The sequence below is a fragment of the Psilocybe cubensis genome, chromosome 1, assembly GCF_017499595.1.
Source record: "Psilocybe cubensis strain MGC-MH-2018 chromosome 1, whole genome shotgun sequence".
NCBI lineage: Eukaryota > Fungi > Basidiomycota > Agaricomycetes > Agaricales > Agrocybaceae > Psilocybe > Psilocybe cubensis.
Window position 1 is genome coordinate 303,341 of NC_062999.1, and position 25,961 is coordinate 329,301.

The 25,961-nt window shown below is 44.6% G+C and overlaps 8 protein-coding genes across 8 annotated transcripts; 1 reads left to right on the forward strand and 7 right to left on the reverse strand.

The window, feature by feature from the left end:
- Nucleotides 1-2,800: 2,800 nt before the first annotated feature.
- On the reverse strand, nucleotides 2,801-5,682 carry JR316_0000073 (uncharacterized protein; the record flags this gene model as incomplete). The annotated part of the gene is made up of 7 exons (XM_047885889.1): nucleotides 2,801-3,058; nucleotides 3,121-3,265; nucleotides 3,345-3,371; nucleotides 3,446-3,916; nucleotides 4,719-4,957; nucleotides 5,022-5,142; nucleotides 5,204-5,682. 7 exons carry the CDS (start codon nucleotides 5,680-5,682, stop codon nucleotides 2,801-2,803), a joined length of 1,740 nt encoding a protein of 579 aa, XP_047753635.1.
- A 1,833-nt stretch (nucleotides 5,683-7,515) lies between these two features.
- On the forward strand, nucleotides 7,516-11,506 carry JR316_0000074 (Serine/threonine-protein kinase STY17; the record flags this gene model as incomplete). Its single annotated transcript, XM_047885890.1, has 16 exons — nucleotides 7,516-7,748; nucleotides 7,801-7,939; nucleotides 7,989-8,118; nucleotides 8,168-8,372; nucleotides 8,422-8,509; nucleotides 8,636-8,669; nucleotides 8,717-8,832; nucleotides 8,886-9,155; nucleotides 9,196-10,004; nucleotides 10,056-10,208; nucleotides 10,290-10,668; nucleotides 10,723-10,831; nucleotides 10,901-10,954; nucleotides 11,020-11,194; nucleotides 11,247-11,337; nucleotides 11,396-11,506. 16 exons carry the CDS (start codon nucleotides 7,516-7,518, stop codon nucleotides 11,504-11,506), a joined length of 3,096 nt encoding a protein of 1,031 aa, XP_047753636.1.
- Nucleotides 11,507-11,931: 425 nt separating this feature from the next.
- On the reverse strand, nucleotides 11,932-13,866 carry JR316_0000075 (Aldehyde dehydrogenase family 3 member I1, chloroplastic; the record flags this gene model as incomplete). The annotated part of the gene is made up of 10 exons (XM_047885891.1): nucleotides 11,932-12,049; nucleotides 12,101-12,173; nucleotides 12,233-12,271; nucleotides 12,326-12,385; nucleotides 12,442-12,497; nucleotides 12,560-12,634; nucleotides 12,689-13,157; nucleotides 13,206-13,411; nucleotides 13,457-13,776; nucleotides 13,831-13,866. The coding sequence occupies 10 exons, from the start codon at nucleotides 13,864-13,866 to the stop codon at nucleotides 11,932-11,934; spliced, it is 1,452 nt and encodes a 483-aa protein (XP_047753637.1).
- Nucleotides 13,867-14,496: 630 nt separating this feature from the next.
- Nucleotides 14,497-15,799, reverse strand: JR316_0000076 (uncharacterized protein; the record flags this gene model as incomplete). Its single annotated transcript, XM_047885892.1, has 3 exons — nucleotides 14,497-15,107; nucleotides 15,156-15,317; nucleotides 15,370-15,799. 3 exons carry the CDS (start codon nucleotides 15,797-15,799, stop codon nucleotides 14,497-14,499), a joined length of 1,203 nt encoding a protein of 400 aa, XP_047753638.1.
- A 1,758-nt stretch (nucleotides 15,800-17,557) lies between these two features.
- Nucleotides 17,558-19,399, reverse strand: JR316_0000077 (uncharacterized protein; the record flags this gene model as incomplete). Its single annotated transcript, XM_047885893.1, has 4 exons — nucleotides 17,558-18,640; nucleotides 18,697-18,844; nucleotides 18,889-19,037; nucleotides 19,094-19,399. 4 exons carry the CDS (start codon nucleotides 19,397-19,399, stop codon nucleotides 17,558-17,560), a joined length of 1,686 nt encoding a protein of 561 aa, XP_047753639.1.
- Nucleotides 19,400-19,945: 546 nt separating this feature from the next.
- Nucleotides 19,946-21,719, reverse strand: JR316_0000078 (uncharacterized protein; the record flags this gene model as incomplete). The annotated part of the gene is made up of 6 exons (XM_047885894.1): nucleotides 19,946-19,980; nucleotides 20,042-21,001; nucleotides 21,057-21,119; nucleotides 21,171-21,366; nucleotides 21,412-21,483; nucleotides 21,546-21,719. The coding sequence occupies 6 exons, from the start codon at nucleotides 21,717-21,719 to the stop codon at nucleotides 19,946-19,948; spliced, it is 1,500 nt and encodes a 499-aa protein (XP_047753640.1).
- Nucleotides 21,720-22,466: 747 nt separating this feature from the next.
- JR316_0000079 (uncharacterized protein) lies at nucleotides 22,467-22,899 on the reverse strand (the record flags this gene model as incomplete). Its single annotated transcript, XM_047885895.1, has 2 exons — nucleotides 22,467-22,643; nucleotides 22,699-22,899. 2 exons carry the CDS (start codon nucleotides 22,897-22,899, stop codon nucleotides 22,467-22,469), a joined length of 378 nt encoding a protein of 125 aa, XP_047753641.1.
- Nucleotides 22,900-24,994: 2,095 nt separating this feature from the next.
- JR316_0000080 (uncharacterized protein) lies at nucleotides 24,995-25,690 on the reverse strand (the record flags this gene model as incomplete). The annotated part of the gene is made up of 3 exons (XM_047885896.1): nucleotides 24,995-25,235; nucleotides 25,371-25,599; nucleotides 25,660-25,690. The coding sequence occupies 3 exons, from the start codon at nucleotides 25,688-25,690 to the stop codon at nucleotides 24,995-24,997; spliced, it is 501 nt and encodes a 166-aa protein (XP_047753642.1).
- Between the last annotated feature and the right edge of the window lie 271 nt (nucleotides 25,691-25,961).

Sequence of the window (25,961 nt, forward strand, 5' to 3'; positions counted from 1 at the left end):
GGGTTATGTTTGCTGACCCCCAGAATTTTGCTTTCCATTGTATTCCTAATAAAAATACTTCTTCACATTGTAAACCGGCTCTAAAAATTGTTTGGGTTTTGAATGCTAAAACATTATTGAATTGGTTTGCATCGCTTTGTAATTTACTGTACATTTAGTTGATGTCTGCTGGTTGAAGCAAGCGCCAAGGTGGGGGCTGCTAGAGCCTGATGAAAATGGAGGATGATTGATGACGACAAAGCATCTGATTCCACTATGCTGATACGCTTTTATGCCCCTCTCCCCACCCGCTTGCATATCCTAATGTACGCTTGTTTAAAATAACAGCCGATAAACGGCAATTCCTTCCGCATGAGAAGACGTACTCGTGTGTGGGCACGTTCATTGACATATAGCCTGATATTTCTAGCTGATGGACATTGACATTAACTTCTGTCGCTGGGTGGGAGCCCGCAATAGGGGTGTTGTTGCCCTGCTGACTTGCAAATACTGTTTTGGGTGCTGAAGTGAGGGCCGGGTCAGTTACGAGCGCGGAAGTGCCATTTTTTTGTTCAAGTTCATTCTCCCACGCTATGCCGGGTCACACGGTCAAAGCTCCGATGTCCCAAAACCTGCTGTACTATATCAATGTCATTGACTAGACGTTCGGATTGACCACTGATTCGGTTTACCCACCTTCAAGTACTACGTTTCTTCCGAGAATTGAAACTTAAGCTTGAGTGTATGAGCTATACATGATGCTACTTTTTTTCACCAGAAACGATCCAAAAATGAGCAAAACGGATGAATGTTGGAGATTGATAGTTTTGCGATGCCGATGATGCCATCAAAACGAATGAAAGGGCGGCATGTCGGCGCCCTGCCTTTCACGTGCAATCAAGTTGAATCAACAGGTCGTATTGCGTTCGGAGTTGAAAATATTACTGATGTGCATACATGCCTATCCTCGTGCGTATGAAAAATTCAAACAACATTATTCCCTCCACAAGCTCCCTTCCTATTAACATAGACCCACGTACTGCGGTGTTAAGTGAGCTTTTTGCATCTTGCCCCACTTCCCATGACTTTGATTGAACACACACATCTTGACCTTCTCGTCAAGGGGGTGCCGGTGTTCAAAATTCGGACACCACCTAGGTAGGTAGGTTGGCCGATCAGCCCCCCCAAAAAAAAATGTACCATATTTTTTTTGTCTAATTTCTGAGGAATTTCACAGTCCAAAGTTGTCTGTAATCAAGTTTAGAGCATTTTGGACTGTATTTCATAGACAAATTATGTTTTTAAACAAACACAATGCCAATCTCGTTGAAATTCAGGTTAAAATCTTCATGATAGGTGGCCGGGCTTCAAACAACACAGATATTTGACCTGATTTTGACTGAGATCATTGATTTACCGTCTGGACGCTGTCTCAAAGACATGGGTGTGCCACACATGTAAAGGGAGCAAACGGGGTTGTAATTAGTTCTATAACTACTTAATTACACTTTGACCTGTCCGATGTCGGGAAATTGAGTGAATTTTGATGAAGTTCAATGTCTTGGCCCTTGGCAATTCCCATTTTAGGCGATTTTGATCGTTATGTAATGGTCACGAGGTAGGTAGGTTGCCCAAATTACCTCGAAATAAAAAATATGAGGTCGTGTTTTTTTTTTGAACCCCGGCACCCCCTTGCTTCTCGTCCTATTTAGAGAAGCAAGCACTAGAGGCTCATTTATATCTCCTTCCTCTTAAGCCTCGATAACATAGTCTTTTTATGTGGTGCGTGCTCGGATCTGCTGCGCACCTTGCATTCTGGTTCTCAACGTCAAATTCTCCTGCGTCCCTTCATGTTTTTATCATCTTCGTTGACTAGCTATGGTTAATGGGTCATTTGTGGTCACGCATGTGGTAAGCCAGAGGCAATTTTAATCAAAGCAAGAAGGCTTATGGGTGGTTGATTAAGTCATAATGATCTGACTACTTTATAGCAATACAGAGTTAGTTAATTATAGAACATCTTGAACATGCGGCGGATACCACGAACGTGAGACGAACTCGACAAATATGGAAATAAAAGTGAAAATCCGAATTGCGCCTGTCAAGCTGCTGGATATTTGATGGGGGTCCCACACGCAGACATTTAAATTACACACGCCATCCACATGGAAATGATTGCAACTGTGTGAACATGGACACGCTTAGGAATCAGTCAATTTATTCCTGCCCGAGAGTCCGGATTCCGTAGGTGGATCAGTCACACGCCCCTAGCCATACAGGTAACCTATTTCCCGTCAGTGGGTGCTTACAGCTCTCCCCATCGTTATGAACCAATCATTCTTTTGGTACCTATCAAGACAACTTCTTGCTGCCAATATGTTCAGCATCATATGAGTATATGAGAGTGGGACCTTCGTGCGCAGATGGAACATTCAATAATAGTAACTTTGATTTGATTCCAAAAAGGCACACGGGTTGCTGGCTTAGAAGTTCATTCGCAGCGTGGTACTGTGTGTGAGTGTGCGTGCCTATTATAACTCTGGCCTTCTCCTGTCGTGCATTTAAATAGGAAACAAATGATTCGATTGATAACACCCTCTCCTGATTTTTTCCTCTCTCTTCCTGATCATCGACTCGTACATTGCATTGCTCGAAAAATTAAACACTGGGATCTCACTGTACCATCCAGTTGTCGCTATTTCGCCTAGCTTCACTGAGACTGTGATCCATTCTGGCTCACTATCACGTATACACAACATTTAGAGACCGCGGCAACACATTGGTAATGAGAACGGGGCGCCTTCTATCACTAAACACTAGCTCACATCTCCCACTTAAACTCTGCTCGCGTTTTATCCCAGTGTGACAGTATTAGGTGAACAATGGCCGTGTCGATGTCTTCCGGGGCAGGGGTATAATCTACAGGGGTTCGCTTTTGCCTCAGCATCACTGTCACCTGCTTCACCGTGACGGTGCCCCTATAGACGCGCATATGCCCTGGTAGGCCATCCACCAGGGCCATTGTTATGTCCATCACCTTGTCACCTCTATGGAGCTCTGCGTTTATGGAGTTGTGTATCTTTACCGTTGACATATTGCGTTAGCGGGTAGATTGTGGATAAAATAGGGGTAGAGGCTTACTGCTGCGGTGTATTGTACCGGCTCGTGATTGATGACTTTCTTACTCTCAGTTGGTTTGTTAAACTTGAATATGAAGTCTGTGATATCGTCTTCTATAGTGGGTGAAGTTCTCATTGAAACTTGATAAATTGTCTCCACCCTCTTGCTGGATTAAAGCGCGACATTCAATAAAAAAGAACGAATCGTTAAGAGCATGTCCCTTGTAGTTCTCACTTAAATCTTACCCATTCCCTATATCCATTTCCACTTTACTAATAATCAACGGATCCGGCGACAAAAAGGTGTCAGCAAGCACGCCAAAAGAATACATTACATGTTAACTCACTTCTTAATAAACTCATCCATGGGGATAGCAATATCCACTCCAGATATGTGGTGCGTAAAAGTACTTTTGGAGCGTGCCCTGGCATCTGACTGCGTACATTCAGAGCCTTTCTCACCCTGAGAAAATGACACTACCCAGTCCACACTGGCGAAATGAACAAACTGGGTGTCTGTCGCCGCTTCGATGATTGCTGTCGAGACCAGTGTATCTATGTTTAAATTTCGCTTGGCGAAATGTATGCTGAAATGCTCTTTTCTCGTATCTCCGTCATTCGACTCACAAACTCTGTGCTCGTATTGTGTCGATATTCTGTACTGTAAGATACTTCTTGGTGCAGGCCCTTGAAGAGTTGAAGACGGCAATTCTACCTCTTCGGTGAGGTACATAGGGCCTTGCTCTGTCGCCTTTTTAAGGGAAAACATGGTGGTCTTCATGCTAGCGCTCATAACCTGATGTTCGACTTGTTTTGTGCTGTGTATGCCACAATCGATCTACGTCCAAAGGGATAAAACTTATTCGCGGGTTTGTTCTGAAACTAATCGAGATGAAACGACCTTTGAGGGGAAACTAACTGATTATCCGAAGGCTATCTCGTTTCCCCTTTGCCCCTCTTATACAACCAGCGCCTTCACACTTCCGACCATCTATTTGAGCTTATCTCCATATTCAGAACTCCACAATCGGCAGCAGCCTTTTACTTATCTGCTTCCTTTCCATCCTAAACCATCAGAATATGTCGGTGGATCCCCGGCGTTTTTGCGCGCTTACACACACTGGCGTCGTCATCGAACTGTGTCCCAAAAAGGAAAGTTGTTTGGCTTTCAATTTCGCGCCGGCGATGGATATAGCTTGAATTAAGAAGGAATCTTCTAGTGCGCAGCAGGTATGGAGGATATAATAATATAACAAGGAAAACCCGCAAGAATTTAGAAGCATGTGGACGTCCGTAGGGATTCCGAGATGGCGAGGTAAGGAGAAGTCTACCGTCAAAATGACTTTATGTCTTTCAGTAGGTATCCCTGAGGGTAAATCAAAGAGTGGCGTACTATTCTTTTTTTCATTTTTGAAATGCATTTAGCTGACATTCGGACTTATCCACAGACATTTATATTAATCTTAGGATGCTGTTGATCCCGTGGAGTCCACAAATTTAATAGATCTGGTGATATAAGGCTGTAGAAATTCACAGGATTATGGGTTGTGTGCGGACATGCCACGGTTTCCGACGCATACATCAAGTATCATAAACAACTAATATACAATATATTAAAACCTATTACGGTCCGACTTCTTTCTCGGATACCCCATATCATTGACAATCGCAGTCAAAACGAGGCTGAGCAAGTCGTGACTTTCGTATAACATTCCCTTCCGAGAATTGCACATTGAAATAGTCAGCTCTCCTGTGTGGCTAGGGGTAGTTTTGGAGTTGAATGCAGTGATATATTGTTGTTTGGTCAACGTCATTATAATATGCTGATTGCTGCTCGGCTCGGGGTCCTTCAAGACGGCCTGAAAAGGTGGGGTAAAATGACATTCAATGAGTCCATCTTGGATGTAAATATAAAGCACTCACGGATATCGTTTTCAAAACCTGACTGTCTGCCGAACGGGAATATACAATTTCCATATTCAGCTTCCCTAGTGCTTGCTTCTTCGTAAAAATAAAGGGTCGTTCGGCCTTGTACGCTGTGGTTCTAGTGAATTAAAATGAAGCATGAGCTGTATCCATTGTCATTTATATAGAAAATGACATACACATGCGTGCTAGAGCGTTGAGAGCGTTTTGGCACATCACACTTGGGAAGCTCGAAGAACAACACCTTCCGAAGTTCGCCATTGGGCTCTACATCATTGATAGACACTTTTGCCGCCTGAAGCATCCACGCATCCACGAACTGGGCGTCTGTTTGTCCTGGTTCTTCAGAGGGCCACCAAACCGCTCCGAGGACGCTGATATTTGACCCTCCTTTTAAGAGGCGAATCTCAACACGAAAGAAACCAATTTGCTTCCCATTGCATACCCGTGCTAATTCAGGGAAAATATCAATTGTTTGCGTCTCCTTGTGTGCTGTGTACGTTTTCAATTCCCTGTCTTCTCGTAGTATAATATGTCCATCTTGCATCCACTGAATGTTATATTTTGCTTCGTCGTCCCAGTTTGCAGACCGATTACTTCTTTGTATTTGCTGGAATATGGATTGGATAGATGATGTGGTAGGTCTGAACGAGATCATGTTTCCGAGGTGAGAGGTATAATGCAAAATCGCCCATCACAGCTAAATCTACAATATTGGTGTCCTGCTTGGACCCACTTTGTCTTTTGTAAGCGAACTCAACTTTGCGCTTCATTGTCTTCTGTGCTCGCTCAGTTTGGGAGTGATGATGATCTTTGCACAGGCACAAGCAGCGGCGGAGCCATACTAGTGCTGATAACTTGTGTATTGTGCGGTCCAAGCTTTTTATCAAGCACTGCATAATCCCGCCCTTGTTTGACTATACAAGTATGTAACTGTGTCCTTCAATGTAAGAGAGGAATATATTATGATCAGAAAAGGAGTATTACTCTGAATAACCTACATTAAATGCTTCCTGTTAGACTCTTCCATAGAGAGTCATAGGCTTATTGTTCTAGAGACTCGCCGAGGTCACATTACATCAATAAATACACACAGGCATTTCTGCACACACAGGCGACTGCCCAACTCCACCCGCAGATTGTCGCCAGAATACAACTTCAGCCCAAATAGGAGTCATTAGGAGGTGTCTACATAAAATACATCACGCGATAACGCATTCAGAATGGCTCAGACGCACCGAAATACTTGTCCAACACACCGCCCGTGCCAGAACGAATCGAGGTAAAACAACAAAATGCTGACAAAATATCGAGTGAGCATATATTCAAATGAGAGGGTGTTCGGACAATCTTGCCACCATTACAGTATTTTCGGAATAATTTACTTCTCAATTTTGGATGTAAGATTGGGCTCATCAGAAACCAGCACCCTTACGTAATCAATGGGCTTGGCGCCAAGAGCGGCCAAAATCCAGCTCGAAAAAAAAATCAAAAGTTATGTTGACGGAAAATGGTTTCAGACAAAAAGTTTAAAAAAAAAAAATTCATAAATGTGCATATACAATCCTTACTACTAGCCTTTATGCCCACAATAATAGAATTACACCTCAGAGGTCAAATTGTAGTCTCTGGAAGTCCATAATGAGTCTGAGAGGTATTACTTAGGCGTGACTTATTGTCACGTGTGGTCACGTGTACCATTATATAAGCGGCCAAAAGAACATTGTCAAATTTTCGAAAATCTCCCAAACTCGAGAAAACACCATTTCTGACGTGTTAGACTAAAAAAAAAGGAAAAAAATTAAAATCTTTATAACTTCTTGAGATCAAAATTTTTTTGAAAAAAAAAACCACAGATGTGTTCAAAGAAGCATAACCTACATATCTGTGGTTCAAAAATGTAGAATAGTGTGAGTGCAGAAGGGTTGAAAAGGTTCGGAGGTAAGCCAACTTTTGCTTACCTAAGGGGGTGCTGGTTCCTGATGAGCCCAATCTTATGGCGAAGCGTAGGTGGGGTCCCACGCACAGACCTTATCAACCCCGTTTACCCACGATCATGCGTATGTTACATCCGCAAAATTTCCCGACTCGGAGCTTGTCCTCTCACTTGTATGAACCAAGTTTCTACTAAAGTCTCTCTATTATTCATGCTACTCATGCAACCAAATTACCTAGCCCTCATGTATTCTCAACTGCGAAAATACCTGCCAACATCGTCTATTTCGATCCTTTCGCCAACCTTTTTGCCCGTTTTAAAAATGAAACGTTCTATGGCATTATTCCCGCATGACATTCAACTTCTCCGTTTGATGAGTAAATCCCCAGTGAGGCTGTTACATGCGCTGTTTTTGCCAAACACTGTCATCAGATTCACCCTTTCCATGCACTGTGAAATATATCAAGCTGCAAGCTTCGACCTTGGCGCCTTTATCCGAGTTCATTTGGTTTCCAGCGCTTCCCTTCATTTATCACTCAATCCTAGTTTCTCAACATGGAATTTGTCGAAATCATCTTCCAACTCGCTCCTGTACCCTATTTAGACTTCAGCTTTACCGTTTTCAAGGGACTGTGGGATGCCCTGAAAGATGTTCAGTCCAGCAAGCAGCAATTCAACGTCCTAGCGCAGTCAGTAGCACAATTGTTGCATATACTGGACAAAGGGTTTCGATCTGGAAGTATAATGATGGACGATCTATCGTCAGATGCTCTCATCGACTTGGAAAGGTGAGCGCAGCATGTCTTCTTGGAACAAAACAAAATGCACTGAACGACGCAGATTGCTCAAGGACATATCCGCGTACATACAAAAGCAGTCAAATTTTGGATTCGTCAAATTGCTTCTCTTAAAGGAGGAAAGACTAGCGACTATAGAGGCGTTTAATCGACGTATCTATAACAACATCAACGCATTTCAGGTAGGTGCTATGAAAGCACTGGACACCTGGGTGTTAACATTACCGCTAGGTTGCCGCAATGATTGATATTCGAGTGTGGCAAACACGAAATGAAGAAGCTCGAAGGAACGATCAGGGAAGCCTACATGCCCGACTCCGCCATCTGGAAGCCAATCAACGACTCCTGATAGAAGCGCTAGGTCTGTACTTCTACCCATGTTGAATAGCACCGACTCACCGAACCGATAGATATTCCTCACAGTGGCCCTCAGGCAATCATGGCTACTCTTCGCAGACGTGTTGATGAAAGGAAAGGATCTGACGAAGAATTAAGATTCCTGAAGCACAGTCTTAGTTATCTGAGCACTACAAGCAATCACCAAATCGACCTTCAACCCTGGACTATTACTTCCTACGACGTCGAATTTGGACCTCTCATTGGCGTTGGAGGATTGTACGTACAGATTCGTTTCTTCTGATGATGTGCGCTTACATTTGTCTAGCGGAAGGGTATACCGAGGGAAATGGAATCACACAGATGTGGCTTTGAAGGTGATGCGGAATGCTGGGGATATATCTCCTAGGGCATCCGTAAGCCTGGTGTTAACTTCTTTGTACTATGTCATAACCTCTTGAAATTATAGGCCGTCCGTCGTGAAGTTGAGGAAGGTCGCCCCCTTTTATTCACGAGCCATTGACCAACTACTTGTTATACAGACATGGTCGAAGCTACGCCACCCTAATATTCTTCGTAAGTCTGATTTTCGAATGTGAACTTCCCTGCTCAATGTTTGTTAGAATTCTTGGGGGCCAATATCCTCGATGATGAACCATTTCTCGTAATGCCATTAGTAGAAGGAGGGAATGCTCGAGACTACATTGATAATCACCCTCATTGTAATAGGATCAAGATTGTGGGTATCCGATTACACTCTTTTTGTACGTTTCTCACTTTGGTAGAAATCAGGTTCAGCAAATAAGTCTGGGATTGACCTACCTTCATTCACAATCTGTAGTTCACGGAGATCTCAAGGCTGTGAATGTCCTCATAGACGACGCAGAGAGGGCATTGCTATGTGATTTTGGATTAGCGAGGTTGAGAGCTGATGTCAACAGCCGGACAGCAGACTCGATTCCTCTGCAAGGAAGTCAAAATTGGATGGCTCCTGAGTTATTTGAAGGTCGATCCCTACGTATGCCATGCGACATCTACTCCTTTGGCATGACATTGTACGAGGTGAGCTTCAAAATCGTCCTCGCATACGCCACGTCCTCAGGAACCAATGTCGCAGATATACACGGGTGAAATTCCCTTCGGACACTTATCTCCTCAGCTTATCCCTAAACTTGTAGCAAAGCGAAGAATTCGTCCAGAGAGACCAGAACATGAAGAGGCACCATACCTAAGCGACGATATTTGGAATGTTGCTCAGCATTGCTGGTCTCATAGCCCAGCAGACAGACCTTTGGCCATCACTCTTAGCGAAACCCTGACTGTACTTCTCCATACAACTCGAAATCGACCTCAGGTTTCGGTACCCCATCCCCAAGACAAAGTTCTTGAACATACTGGAAACATCGTTATGACAAACGGGACTTATTCCACTAGCAACAATGGATACACATCACTCGTATCCCCTCTGACGACGTTATACAGTATCCCTGATTCCCCTTTTGGAACCAACCAAATAATCCCCGATACTCCTCCTCGGTCCATGCATGGTCTTCCGCAACGCCTCAATGACGACTACGAGGCCATCCATGAACACCCTCCCCCTGCATTTCCTGTACCTAATGTCCATCAAAACCCTCCTCCTGCCTTTCCGACACCTGGTCTTCCCAATTCACAGGGCACATATGAAACCATGTTTAGGTTTGAAAGTTTCGCCCTGTCGCTTCCTCCGGTCGAAAGAATAAAGATAATCCCAAACAAAAGACTTGTCCTAGCTTTCGACATTGGAATCTCATACAGCAGCATTTCCTACAGGTGTGTCTTCTACCTGCCGCTGTTAGGAACTTTAGTGACCGCAAAATATGCCAGCATCATTGAAGATAATCAAATGTCAGAAATTAAGGGCGTGACGATGTAAGCTCATCTTCAAGTTACTAATTGTTGGGCCCCACTGAAACGAACCAGAATCTCTGATCGCGACCAATTGAGTGGATCTTTCAAGGTCCCAACAACAATCTATTATGATGAGTTTGGAGAGTTACGCGCTATCGGAGCAGAAACGATGTCTGAAGAGGTTATCAAAGTTGCCGAATCCAACGGTTGGAGAAAGGTTAAATGGTACGTGGGGCACGTTGTGCCACTGTTGCGCCTGCTAAAATGTTAACCATGCTATTGTATGGCTTCATAATCAACTACCAGGTTCAAGCTACATCTATGGCCACATATCATCCCTGGCAAGAAACACACAAACACAACCCTACCCTCTAACAAACGACCTGAGGATATTCTTAGCGATTACCTCCAATATCTATATCGCTGCTCTATCACATATATCAAGAAAACGCATATTAATTGGCAGGAGCTATCTCCTCTATTCAGCTCTAGGGATGATATCGATTTTGTTCTGACCTATCCGAACGGATGGGATGGGGTTCAGGAGAAGATGACACAGTCTGCTGTATTGGCTGGACTTGTTTCTGACGATGAAGCTGGCAGATCCCATCTGTCCTTTGTAACTGAGGGAGAGGCTAACCTATCCTTCGTCTTAGGTCATAGTGCACAGGACACGTTCCAAAATGTGTGTATATTGCCTTCTATAACTTTGATATGTCGATCATTGACAATTGAATAGGATGTGGCTGTTATTGTCGACGCAGGGGATTACATGGTCACCATAAGCTCCTACGTCAGAAATCCTTCTAATGTTACGCCTTCGTTTGAAGAAATCACTCAACCTCTGCGTAAGTATGCTATCCCGCCTTCCTCCAAAGCACCAAGTTGTACTTGTGATACTTATGACATTGCCAAAGGTCACCTCAGTGGCTCGATATTTGTGACCTCTCTAGCCAAAACATTCTTCCAACGTTCGTCTATATGCTTTTCTACAAAGTTCACTATGGCAAATAAACAAAGGCACATACGTTTCTAGGCACACTCTCGGATTCTAAATTCAAGGATCGAGCGGATATTGTCCTTCAATCATTCGAACGAACAACAAAATTCAGATTTAGCAATCCTGGAGAACCTGAATACCTTACCATAGGCGGAGCGAAAGATAACGATAAAAAAAGACACATCAAACGCGGCCAGCTAAGGTTGCAAGGGTAAAATTCTCGTCCTTTCTAAATGTGATGTCTGTTTGCTTACTTCTCACAGCGCTGACGTCGCGTCATTTTTCGAGCCTTCGATCAAATGTATTGTAGATTCGGTGAAGGAGCAGCGAAAAACGTCCCGCGAAAAAGCTACGGTACGTCCTCCTTATGCACCCCTGAATCGCCATGATCTTTCTGATGCATGTTCTTTAGCACGTAATTCTTGTTGGAGAGTTAAGTGCTAGCGAATGGCTTTTCTCCCGCGTCACCGCCGCATTCTCACCATTGGGATATTCTGTGATAAGGCCCGACTATTATATGTAATTCATTCTTATCATTCTATTGATCTCTTTATCCGCTGACCTGATTCTTCCACTAAACAGCAACAGATCTGTTGCGGACGGTGCTATTTTCCACTACTTCGAGAACAGAAAGCATCGTCAAATATAAAGCAATATCGTTCAAAATTGTACTAGTAGTCAATACATTTATTTCTTACAACGGTCGAATGTATTCATGAATGTCATGATCACGCCCAGGACGATACAGGACATAGAAACAAACCTAAGATGTGGAGGGTGTAGGTATGAAAATACACAGATATATTTGCAATCCTATTGAGACGGAAAAACAGATTCACTTCCATCGAGGTGCGATTCCGATCCCAGCCCATACTCTTGGATGAAGACAACATAGCCTTGGATAACTAACCCAAGCAAAGACCTTGAAAGTGACTAATGATATCAAAATTATAAACGACCATTTGGAACCTTAGAAGCTGGGATTTCGGCCTGCAGAGCACTTGAGAAGATAGCAAGAGATTCGTCGGTATACGGTGGGTAACGGGCAGCGAAAGATGGCTCATCCCTATTACCAAAAAAATTAAGAATTGAAAAATGATAGAATGAGTACACCTACTCAAATGGAACATCTACAACCCCTCTCTCGTAAATAAAGTTTTCGAAGCTGTAACGCATGATTTGGCGCCCATCTGTAGCACAGCGGATTAACGATTTGCTCGTGACGCTCCACAGGAAATACAATACGTACATCCGGATTCCCCGACCCCGCCAAAGGGTAAATCATCAACTAGACATAACGATGAGTCATGAATTATTGAACAGTAAGGGAATGAAAACATACTTCCTACTTGCTGGAATGTGTCATTGATCCAGAAATTTCCGCTAGTGGTGTTGGCGAGGACTATTTGATTACATTCTCAAAATTCATATTCAATGTGGAATCATATGGAAATGTACCTTTCTTCTTCGCCTCTTCGTCATTGGAAAACAGGTATAGAGTAAGTGGGTGATCGCTGGATTGAAAGGTCACCAGTCAAGACGGAGAGTCAAATAAAACAAAATAATTGAAACAGACCGATCACCCAAAAATTCAATCGCCTCGTCAAGGTTTTCAACTGCGACTAAAGGTAAGATGGGACCAAATAACTCTCTATATGTGTCTCGTCAGGATTGTGGATATCGTTGATTCAAAAAATCAACTCACTCCTCAAGCAGTGCATCCCCTTCCTTAACATCAACTACAAGGGTGGGTTCAAACCCACGCTTCCCTTCCCCTTCCTCCCACTTCCCGCCGAAGACGATTTTGCCGTTCGTTCTCTTCAGAAGGCCCTTCAGCCGTTCAAAATGAGCATCGGATACGATTCTGCTGAAGGAGTTTGAATTAAGCGCGCCATCTGGGTAGAATGCACGATAATGCTGTTTAAACGCTTCAATGAGCTGCGGCACGATCGCCTTCTCTGCGAGAACGTAGTCGGGCGCGACGCAGATCTGGCCTGAGTTATTGATCTTTCCCCATAGGATACGCTTCGCAGAGATTGAGATATCCGCCGTCGAATCTACAATAACAGGCGACTTCCCTCCCAATTCGAGTGTCAGCGGTGTTAGGTGTTTGGCAGCAGCGGCAGCGATAATTCGAGCCACACGCCCGTTTCCGGTATAGAAGATGTGATCCCCTAACAAAAATTAGCGTCTACGTGGCTGTGGGTGATAGTAATCCATACATTTCAACTCAAGGGCTTTGGTAATCTCGGGGACAGCACCCAATATGACACGGTACGCCGATGGATCGATGTATTTGGATAGGTTCTGGGCAACAAACGCAGACCAGTGCGGGGTGAACTCTGATGTCTTGAGAGCGGCACAGCACCCCGCTGCGATGGCACCATACAATGGCTGGAGGGTCAAAACAATAGGGTAATTCCAGGGCCTAGAAGGATGTCAATACGTCATTACAATCTCAATGAAAACTTACGAGATGATTAACACAACGCCCTTGGGCGGCCTCTCGACTCTCGTCTTGAAAGTTTTATTCCATGGTGCAGTCAGTGTGACAGCTTCTGGACCCATCCACTCCTCCAATTTCTCTGCAGCAGCTAGAGGCCGATTGACAATAGGCGCCACTTCTGCCATGATGGCCTCTTGTTTCGGTCGTCCCAAATCTAAGCGAAGACATTCGGCAAGCGCATCCGCATTCTCTTTCGCAAATCGAGCCAGTTGTCGCAACTGGTGACGACGCCATTCGAGAGGCTTGGTTTTCCCTGAACGAAATGTCTTTCGAAGCTCGTTATGGATCTAAACATAGGCTTTGAATATGATCAATGGCCATTGAAACATAGTAGAACAAACGTTTAAAATCTCTGGAATGGGAGTGTAGTCGGCCATGGTGGTAACAAAAGAAGGGACATCGGACAACAGCTGTGGTATCCTCTCTATATGGGTAAAACTCGCTATGTGCGTGAGAGTGACTGTGGTAGCAATTTGCTTTCCATTGAAATGGTTGAGCGAGTTCGCTGGGTTGGTGAGTAATTTTGTCCACGTGCTGTTCGCATGGACGACGGCTATCTCAGTCCCCGGCATCCGGATAAACTTTAAACAGCTTTGAACCAAGCCTCAACTTTGTTGTTGAATGAATTGGTATTGACCAATAGTGGGACTTACATTATTGTTTCGGGACCTGCCAAAGACTTAACAAGAACAGGAAGATCTTTGAGGGAAGAAAGGCGAGATATTAGTTTGTGCTTGGTGTTGTAGGATTCGGTTCTAACAGATTCATTGTAAGCTGCATTAACTTTGTAGGAAAATTTCCAAGCAGATAACTATGTATTAGTCAAGAATTCTGAATATTGTACGAGGCAAATACGTCACTCTATCAAACCCACAATATTGTGGCTATAGGTAGTTTATAAAAGGAGATTAATATGACACGTTAATTGAATATCCCTGGAAAGTCTTTTAATTTTGTCACAGGAACGTTTATCCAGTGGGTGCTATCCGACATGGGATATAATACCACTAATTATCACCCATTATCTTACCCTTCTTCCCAACTTTTTTGAAAACCCGATGTACCAGTCCTTTGCTCTTCCCTCGAACTGTGCCTGAAGATGTAGACATGTTCTGAATTTCAGTAGAGGTACGGGAATGTGGGTTATCCCCTTGCTGAGTATCCAATTCTTCAGATGAGGCATCCCGATTGGGACCGGGGCCCAGGACGGTAGGTGGGTTAAGATCCTCTTGTGAAAAACTGGAAGGGGCATCAGCACACATAGTATTATTCTGCAGCATAATGGAAGGGGAGCTAGGCATGTTCGCTGCTGTCAACAAATTTGGTGCCGATGAAGTCGAGGCTCCTCCGTGGATGGCCCCAATCACCGTTGTTGAGGTGGCTGTCTGACTGAAGTCACCATATATTCTCCCTGAATGCTGGTTGTTTGTAAAAGATGTGTTGTGTTGTCCACCCTCAAGGCTGTCCACAACAAGTTCCATACTGAACTCGTCTGAAGCTTCCGGAGCAGGCATTCCTGGAGAAGGATAACGTATTGCGCGTTCTTGTGATATTCGAAGCAGCGATTCATCGCTGAAAGCTGGGGATGTGTCGTTCTTCCACTTAGGTGAGTGAGAACCTGACAAAACTAATTAAATTATATATTGTAATCAGGATGTGAATTTACCTTTTCCATTTGTAAACTCGGTGCCCATCCCAATATCCGATGGGCGTTGTGCTGTTGACGGTGGTCGTAATGCTCCAGAAGATCCACTGGTCACAGTATGCGATGGTATGGGACTCCTTGGTATCCTAAAGCTTTCATTTGTTTGTGGGCGTAGACCTCCATCTTAGTAGATCAATTAACAATAGATAATGATAAAGATTGCGATTTTACTTACCTCTCGGGGGCACACCCTGTGATGGCGAGCTTGACTGTGATCCTGAAGAATAATCATATAGATCACCACCAATAGCTTGAAAATTTCCATTGGTTATCTTGAAGTTGCTTGCGCCTTCAAAATATTTTACCGACGACGATTGTATCGGTCTTGTACCAGGCCTTTGTGGCATAGGGCTTGGTGGCAAGCCCGACGAAGGTGGTGACCTGATATAGTAGGCATTTCCACTGACTGCAGAGAAATCCCCTCCATTGATCTCAAACCCGGTACTGTTTGTGAAATACTCCACTCCACTCTGATTTCCCTGGGTCCTGGATCTGTTGTTGTAATACAAATCTTCTGTGACGGATTCTTCGTCAGAGGAGAAGTCATCATCCTCATCCTCGTCTTGGTGAAAATGTAGATCATTTCGATTGGTCCGATGGTGCATAGCGCGCACGTCGAGGAGGGTTGTAAAAGCTTTCAGCTGATGATGGTGGTGGTGAAAGGGAATTTGACGCCCAGTGGCAAGGTGACATGCTGCCTGTCCCACGGTTCTTGGATTTGACTCATTCTTAATTTACGACATGGCTATGAAGGGTCGATCCCTGTAAATAAAACAAGGCAACCACAGCCTCACGAACCAATGTGACTTCCAAAATTTGGCATCAACTTGTATTAGGCATAACTCGTTGTGATTAAAGGCTGTTCTGATGCAATTCAGTTTGTGCTTACCAAAACGGACGGAATAGGATGAATGCAATTTTGAGTGGCTCGTTAGGTAGTAGGCACCCTTCTCAGGACCGTTCGGCTACAATAAATGTGTCCTCGCTATTGACTTGGACATTGAATTGAAGGAACGGATGCCAGCTGCTACATTTTACTCTATGGATTAGGGCTCAGAAAGCTACTATCCGCGGGCACCCGGCGACAAAAGGAAGAGAGCCTTTTGGTCATACTGCAGTTGCGGGTTCTTCCTCGGTGGGGTTGATGTGTAACTTGTTGAATTGCACCGTGTAATAGTCGATAGTGGTGGTGGCTATGCATTTGATCAACAACATATTTCTTTCGGGATGAGCAGGGATAGAGATTGTGACACACTTACGGGACATGCGATAATCTTTCTGTCCCGAATCATTATCGGGACAGAATGGAACGGGTACCGGCAGAGCTGGAGTACGTTTGTGAAGTTGAGTTTTTGTGGGATTCGAACTGGAGGGAGAAAATGCTTGTCTACTCCCTGCTTCTCCACATTTCCTGTCTATTGAATACGACAGATATATCAGTTCCTACTCAATATTGTAACGCGCTTTGAGGGCTTTACGTTTTCGTGACCTTTGGTGGCTAGTATTTGCAGAGCTTACTTCTCCCTGACACGGAGAGTGAGACCCTAGATTTGGATCGACATCGATAACGTCGTAGTGGTCACCATGAATATACGAAAATATTCCATCCTTTATTTGAAAATGAGAAAGGTTTTTGAAGCGAGAGGTATTGGTGTGGGATGTCTTTCGCTTGTTTCTTCGCCTGCTAACATCTCTATCTGATGGATGACATTGATAAAAGTTTCCTCCAATAGATGAGAAGTACCCCCCATCGATCACAAAGTTTGTGGCCCCAGTGAAATTCTCGACCCCTGGGCGGCGAGGAGGCAAGCCTGGAGGAGATTCGTCATTCGCGCCCCGGGTTCCGTGGTATCCAACATCACCTATTGTTGTCATAATTTGCTGTAGGTGGGAAGAGTTATTCAATAGGACTTGATAACGGTTGTTTATAAAGAAATTTGTTAGCGTGCCCGTCCAGAGATGCCAGTGGTTGTAATGTGCCACTTGAACACAGTTTGCACTCTGCCTTGAACACCTGGAAATATCACAAATTTTACCATCACGTGATTCGAAGCCGGAACAGACGCGTCGAGCGACGCAACGGTACTAGACCGCGAGAGGGTCAATGAGAGTCAGGTATTTACTTTAACAACATTCATACCAAATATCTTTATGTAAATTTTCTTGACTGAATCCACGCTCCTCACTATTTAGATAAAGTATGCAAAAACAATTTATTACCTTTGTGTAAATGAATTTCCAGTAGTTCATTTACACAAAACCAAATTTATTATAAATGCACATATGTAATCTACATGCATCTTCTATTTACTTCTTTGAGGATATACGCCGTGCTAGCAAGGGTACTTTCAGCAAGGTGCTTGTTATGTTAACTGCCACCTACCAGATTTTCGCTTCTGTTTGGAAGTAACATTCCCAGAGTTAGTTATGTTGATGTTTGCAATGTTTCCGCTATTAATGTTGTGAACCGAAATAGGAGTATTCCCAGATGGTATTGTCTGATGGCTCGCATTGGGCATGGATTGGTGAATATACGAACTTGGGTACAGAGGATGTGAATAAGATTGAACCGACGGAGAATGAGGTGCATACTGTAATGCTGAGAAGGTGGAGCCATACTGATAACCTGCTTGCCAGGGACCGATTGAACCCGGATATCCCAGAATGGTCTGTGCGAATTGGTTACTGACATTGTCGACGGCCGGAGAATGGGCTTTTGGCGAGGTCGTTTTGGGAAGCTCGGATTTCGGTGGCTTTTGCGATTGTTTCTTTGGAACAGGAATGTCTGGCTCCGTCTCGTACTCTGAGCTATCTCCACTTCCCACCTCAGAGCTCCCTTCACTAATATCTAGTGATCCCATTTTCTGCATAAGTTCCTCAATTCTCCGACGCTCCTTTTTGTATCGTCGTTCTAGTTCCCTCTTTCTCTTCGTCTCGCTGTTTATTGCATCCTGGATTCTCCTTGCCTCTTGTTTTGCTTGCAGTTCGGCTTCTATCTCCAACCGACATTGGAGTTCAATTTTTGCGCGCTCCTCCGCTCTGATTCGCTCCAGAGCCTCTCTTTCCTCGAGTTGCTGACGGGATCGCTCTTGCTGACGCTCGCGCAAGGCACTCTCTTCATCATCCCTTCTTCGCCTAAGGTCGTCTGCCACTTGAATTCTTAATATTGAGTTCTGCGCGTCCAGCTCCTCGATTCGTCGTTGCTGGGAAATAATCTCTTCCTCCGCTGCAGCTTGCTGCCTTCTACGATTGTCTTCCTCTTCTTGCAATCTTCTAACCTCTTGATGAAGTCGTGCCTCGCGCTCTTGCGCATCTATGCGTTGGTGAACTTCCTCGATGTCATGCCGTGCCTTCAGAAGTTCTGCTTGTCTCCGTGCCTCCTCTTCCTTCATTTGATTTTGCAATATCAAGCTTAGTGCATCATGAAGGCTCAGGTGAGAGGATACCTAGAAAAGTTTCTGACAGTTAATTGAAACTCGGATATACAATATTCGTAATGTACCTCGAACATATCTATGGCCGTTTTCAATCGTTGTCGGAACTCCTCTATCTTTCCGGCATCTGCGGCACTGTAGACCAGCCTTGTCACCTTTCCCCGCCTGAGCTGCTTGTTGATAGCAGCTTGTATGTCTGCCAGTGTTCTTTGAAATCTTATCAAATCCGGAGTATAACAGTATGAAACAAGAACGCGTACCTTACAAAGTCGTCAATCACAGCTTTGATATCCTGTGGAGGCCAATTGTCTTTGTTAGGTGAGCGCTGGTAGGCAGAGTATACTGTTGTGATGAACTCCATCGCTTCTTGACCAAGTCTTTCGAAAGCGATTTTGTTCTCTTTCACTGTCTGTCAAGTAAGGTGTCAATGTGGAGAACATGATGAAAACTATTAAAAATACTGACTTGAATGATCTCAACGATTTTGAGCGTAGCACCCGCAGCCTGCTTTAGGTAAGGAATCGGAGCCAAAGATGATGCTTCCTTGACGATGTTCAGTAGTACAGATCCTCCATTAAGCGTTGTGTCGATCCAATTGTGTTCTTCCCCAGTTTCTGGGCCCATTGGTACCTTCGATGTTGACGAAGCCGCAAATTGCAAGGTAGTAAACATGCCACCGCCCGTGTCAATGCCTTTTCCAGGCTTGACCTTGCCTTTTCCTTTGTTATTCATAGACGAATCATGGGTATCGACAGTGCTGAGGGCGTTCATGATACAAATCGCTGATACAAAACCAAGTGGGGAGACAGTTAAAGAGAGACGGGAGGTATCCCGTCACACGGCTGTCTATCTCATCTCATCTCATTGACATTGTTCATTCGGATTATCCATAAATAGTATAAGAGAGCTGTGCATTCATTATCAGAAGCGAGGCGGTACCATAGTGATAATAGGCAGATCAGGTAGGCGGATCGTGATCGACACGGGTATATATATATACAAGGAGAGATATAAGTACAAGGGCGTCAAGAAGCCATTAGAAGAACAATGAGCATATGCTATGTGGACAGTGGCATCAAGGGAAGGGAAGAGTGCCAAGCTTCCCGTTAGTCAACCGCATCATCGCAAGAGCCGATTTACGCAGAATAAATGTACAAAACCCATGAAGTCGTCAAATATCCACTGGATAATTTCTTTGAAGAAAGTGTATGTGGTGCCCCAGAATTCGTAAATGCGGTGATGATTTTGAATACACAAAAGTTATTGTACGAAGCCAGGACATGCAGTGGAAATACATTTATACCGTGACCTATATTATTAGGGCCGTAGCTCACGTCCTAGTTTTCGCCGAGCTAGAGTTATCCAAAGAAGTATTATTTCATGCAGCTAAAAAATTCAAACAAAAGCACCTACTTTGAATCGTGGTCTCCCTGATGGAATAATCATTATTCGAATCCTTGATCAGCGTGTTGGTGGTATTCCCAGAGCCCACATTGAGTATTCGTGAAGACCTGTCCACGTATTCGTAGTTGCCGTACACGACATTCACATTGGGACTTCCGTTGATGGTAGCCCCGCCAAAATCAAAGGCAGCTTTAGCAGAAAGTGTATTGCCTTTGTAGTATCCTCGGGATCGAGCGGAGGTAACGCGTTGAGCCCCATTTTGGTGATCGTGAATTGAAGAAGAAGAGGGACGAAGGGAAGACGCGTTTGGACTAGGAACGCCTGCATCGACAGACTGTCTTGATTGTGAGGGGATATCCTGACTACGGAACCCAGCAGAAGGGGTAAATGTTTGAGAAACGTTGTCATAATGGCGAAGTACTGTTGGATGTGCAGGAAAGCCAGGGTTCGCACCAGAATATGGTGGGAAGACGCCCTCGTTGAGCGATAATTTCGCAACGCCGTTTGGAAGATCTGCCATTCGAACGTCCTCGTCGCCAGTACCCGGTGATTCTGCGTCAACATATTCATCTTCTTCCTCATCCTCGGAACCGACCACACCCCCTTCAGCCATCTCTTCTTCCGCAGGCGCCGTAATGTCTTCGGAAGACTGAGATTGACTATCGGAATCGGAATCGGAATTAAATTGCGATGTTTGTTGCTTGACCATTGCCATGAGTTGATCCAGGGTTTGCATCATCATCGGGTCCACGATTGGTTGGATGTCATGAGGCTGGTACTGGGCACTGGAAACTGAATGACCGTGTGTTCCATTCATACTGACATTTGATTGACTGGCAAGAGATTCTCTGACTTGAGAATGAACCATCTGTCGGATAGCTTTAGCAGTCTTTCTTTGAACACCGCGGGCAGGCGTATCCGCAGAGTGATCGACTGAGTGTGATCGTTCGTCAGCGTTGCTTTCGTCGTCTTGAAGAATGCGTATACATTCAGCAGAAGCCCTCTTAAGGATATAGCAACGTACCTTCAAAAGCCTTTATCTGGGACCTTGATGCTTTTGCGAGTCGATGGGCACGGGGTGGGGATCCTGATACGAAAAATTAGTGGAGCTGCAATATAGGTGAGTGGCGACAAGTACCATAACGTTCTGAGTTGTCGTTATTGGAGTTTCGTATCCGTTGGTTTTTTACGTTATACGAATCCACGTTAGAGATATCGAGACGACCGTTCGAAGACGCCAGTTCAACCTGTTGGGCATGGAGCATTGGATGCATCATCGGGGGCGGAAAGTACGATGCCACTTCAGCATCTTCATCTTCCTCTAGAGTTGAGAACTGGCGTCAAATCGAGTCACCGATTTCATTGTGAGCAGAACATACGTGGAACATCATCCACCTGTGGTGCACTGCGACCTTGATCATTCCTATGTTTGGACTTTCGGTTTCGACCGTCTAAACGAGGTCGATCAGCACCTTGGAACAAAGTACACAATAATCGATTACCGACATGACACAAAAGAGTTGTCGTTGTGAGAGTTCAAAGTTGCGGTGTTGTTCGAATTGAAGGAGTTGATGTTGGAGACTTTGCGACTTTGGTCGATAACGGTGTAATTGCCCTTCACATTGTTGAAGGTTCCTCCAGTGATAACGACGTTCTTCGCACCGCTGAAGAAGGTAGCGCCCGACATTATCGATCGTCAGGTTCTCAGGAGCTGCGACAGTAGATGATGGAGGATATAAAGAGAGCTTACAGTACGAGCGCCTCGCCATCATTAGTATGCTCCTGGAATAAAACATCACACCGTCACGAGTTTGTACCTCCCCATGTTGCATAGCATCGACACAGCCTTACGAGCATTGTGCTCTTTTTGAGAAAGGTAGGCCGAAAACAGGCGAAAGTATATCCTGTATGTGTGTCTCGAAAGGTTGGCCACAAGGACTTAGTTCACAGGCTGTTGAACAGCATGTCATTTTTGTCTGTGATGGTAGTCGGTTAATACAAACAGAAATACAAGGCGGTGATGAACGGGTGAGTCGATGTGACTGTACCTTACCTGGACGGCTGTTTAGGAACATGAAAAAGGTGTGTTCAAAATAGTAGAATGAGCAGGTTTGATGGCAGAAAGGTGCCTGAGCATACGCCAGCATCAGGGAAGTGGACAAAACTTGGAGAAATCTCAAAAACTTTGGTTGAACCAACAACATTGAATCGGAGCTTGATCTGAATGCGGATCAAAGGTCCACGAGGTCAACGGCAAACTCCGAATAATGAACTTGTGAATAGTATTTGATTCACGACACTCTCCACCTAGAATAATTGGACTGTTGCAAGAAGACTTCACTTATATAATATGAAAAATGTGTACCAAAATTAATTCCTGAAATCCGTACTAAACCAGGTGGAAGTTCATAAAACACCCAATAAAAACTAGAAATTAAAGGCAGTGGTATGTCGTGTGGACACCGCATGCATCTCCTTCGCTGAATGAACCACAGTTGGCCCAGAAGCTGTTTCCACTTCCCTGGGTGATCCAAAGAGGTCCACCACATCCTTGAATCTTGAACGTGTTCCCATTGAGGCTGAACGGAATGTTGCATGGGTTAGTGTTTTTCTGTACCAAATCGCTTAAGCCCACAATTGACACAGGTTTCGGAAACAATACGTACAGCGGCAACCACGACGTTGTTGCATTTGCTCTGGCCATCTACCCAGGCAACGACATTGTTGAACGTTTCTCCAAGGTTAATACCGTATGGCGCGGCAGCCATGGTATCGTTAGAATTGGCCATGGCCTCGGAGGGAGCTGCATTAACAAATCCAGCACCTGCGACGATGAAGGAGACAGCGGTGGCAAGAGAGAATTTCATCTTCGAATAAATATTATTGGAGTGTCAGTAAAATAAGCCCAACCGAAGAAACTTGTATAAAGAGCTACCTTGAGACTGGATACAGTTGATTGAGAATCTGTTGGGAGTTTTTGAGCTGAAGAGAAAGGAAAACGAGCGGGCCATTTATACATTTTTGCTCGTAGCCTGAGCTTCCAGGCAGAGTAATTAATTTTTATTAGGCATCAATTTCATCGTGCACGTAAAAACAACTATAGACGGAATTGCAATATTACGGTGAATTGAAAATAGCGAACGGCGAACATGCAAAAATAGAAACACCCATTTCCGCGACGGTTTACGCAACTCAATAAGTTATTTCAATGAGATTTTCGCAGTTTGACCTGGGCCGGAACGAGTCAGAAGAATTAAGCAGCCAGATGCCGCAAAAGAAGCAGGGTCCTGAGCGCTGAGCGTCTAATTTGACGGCCATAGCAAACTAAAAATACTATATTGTTCTCCCGGTGTATCTGAAGCTATACAACGCGCTGCAAGGTCTAACGTCTATGGTTGGTTATGATATACAAGAGACTATTCTAACTCGTTGCTGGGGCTACACAGGCATGAAAAAAGGGAAGAAAATTTTAGCCCAAGAGCCCCTATGATTGGCATAGGAACCTTGGACCGATATTCCTTTCCGCGCTTGATTTTCAGTCACGTACAAGTTATGAAATTGAATGGAATCTTGAAGGATACAGAGCGGCTTGTAGGATCTTTGTTTTTGGAGAATTCCGTTGTCACGTATTTGATTTTGACTAACGCCGCCCACTGTAATCGCGTGAACATCATATATTTGATCACTCGTCATAAACTCCTGTATTGCACATCGCTTTTTTTAGGCTGAATAGACGTAGAATCCATACACAGCGAAAGGTTAGACAAGCCTAGTATGAACAACGTTGTATATTACTACCACATGTCAGCCAAAGAAGAGAATGATCTCGTCAACAAGATAAATGCAGTACATCAGCATCTAGTCTTGACAATGATTATGCCTGCATGACAGTGCATGTACATCTAAGCTAGGCTAGCCATATATCGCACTAACCCAAAGGATACTAGCACAATAACGGGAAACCTCACGGATCGGCCATTTCCAACCTCCTCAAGGAGATATTTCTCAGGAAACAGGCGCCCATGGACCAAATGCGCTGCATAGTATAGAAAAGTAAACCTAAAATGCAACACATTTTGAAGCAAACGCTCAAAAATTGTCAGCTGTCAACCAGATTCTAGTAAGGTGGATAAGATAGGATAAAACTCTCAATAATCCTGATCGCATTTGTTGCGAGAAAGAGATCACTCCCTACAGCAAACCCCTGTCGAGTCGCCTTCGGGGTGAAGACAGTGATCGGCGGCACATGACATGTGACACATGACCTCGATCGATCAACGGACCTCATCCAAAAATAGAACGCGGTAGGCTTTGGAATGCGCCCAATCACAAGTTCAACCCGCCTTTGCGCAAATAACTTGGACGGCCTCGTCACACAGAAATATAAACTCAAAAAGGAGCAGAAAAAAAGCAGAAAATTAATTAAATACAAGCAACACACAACAAAAAGCACAACAACAAACAATACACTGCCGTGGTCAATGCATGAAAGCTACTAAAATATAATGGCAGAGGGTCATACAACAAGAAAAAAAAATGTAAAAGGTCGAAGCGCTAATGAACAATGTCCAAGCACGCGGGCCACCACTGACATGTACAAATCGCGATTGAATAGAGGTGGAGGTGGTGCAGAGATGGAAAGGAGAAGAAAGAAGGCGAAAGGTAAGCGGGCGAAACACAAGAAAAATGGAAGATTCCAATTTGATGATGAACAGGGAAAAATTAAGAGATGCGAGTGTCGAAGTGAGCCGACCGAGAGGTGGACGGGTTGGGTTAGTAGGATGAAGGAGGGTTTTGTGAATAAGTATGCATAGCAAAGAGTAGGATGGCATGGTGAAGGTCCTTCCACGATAGCGTGTGGACAGAGGAAAAAGAGGCGAGGCAATGATTCCGAAAAATGAGAATACTGAAATTCCAACATCCGACTAAGGCGGGAATAAACGAGGCTAAAGCGCAGCACGCTTAGGCGTCGTACAACGCTCCCGAGTATCCATCCCCGTTCTTCGCGGACTTAATTCCGCGTATGAGCACCGCGATGAGGGCGAAGGTGAGTAGCACCCAGATGAGCCATGCAAAGCCCTCAAGCGCATTCAGCTGGCCGCAGTAGACAAAGATGTCTTGCGTGCCGCAGTTCAGCGCGCCTCCGAGGGTTTGGGTGATCGCAGCTGCACCTGCTAGCCAGAGGATCCACGTCACCGTCAGGCTACAATGTCACCCCGGAAACCAGAGAGATCAATACGGAAGGGCAGAAGTCATATCGAGAACGTGGAAAGGAAGGGGGGGGAAAATACACCAGTAGTCAGTATACAGATGTAGAGTAGGGTAAGACATTACTTACAAGAGGAAATGGGACGCTACACCAGCCAGTACACTCCCTGCCGCCACCAAAAATATGACCAAATATCCAGAGCAGAATATGATGGACCATATGGAGGTGAAAAGGAGGTAGCGCACGCGCGCTCGTAGGCCAGAGTTGAGACTGTTATGGCGGGTGTTGTATCGCGAAGTCAGCCACGCTGCTATACACATCTCAATGATAGAGAAAAGTATAAGAGCGCCGAACATGACTGAAGAACGCGATGAATGTTAGAGAGAAAAGAATGTAGGGAGTGCGTGGTTGTGCTCACTGGGGTGTCCCCTCCTGAAGATAGCGTCCATTATATCTTGTTGGTTCTTCGTTCGTTTATGCAAAAGATCTGTTTTGTGGGTTCGTTATACGAGGGGCGTAAATCCTGCGGAAACGATGAAAAGCCGATGGCACACAAATCCAATGGTGAACGAGATGGTGTGGGGTGGGGGGTTGAAAAGGGTAGCGGTGTTGTGGGGAGGCACAAAAACGAAGAAACAGGTTATGGACGTTGAAGTGGGGGGAAGAAAGATCGAAACTCCCGTCAGACATGTTTTTCTCGATTACGAAGACCCAGAATTT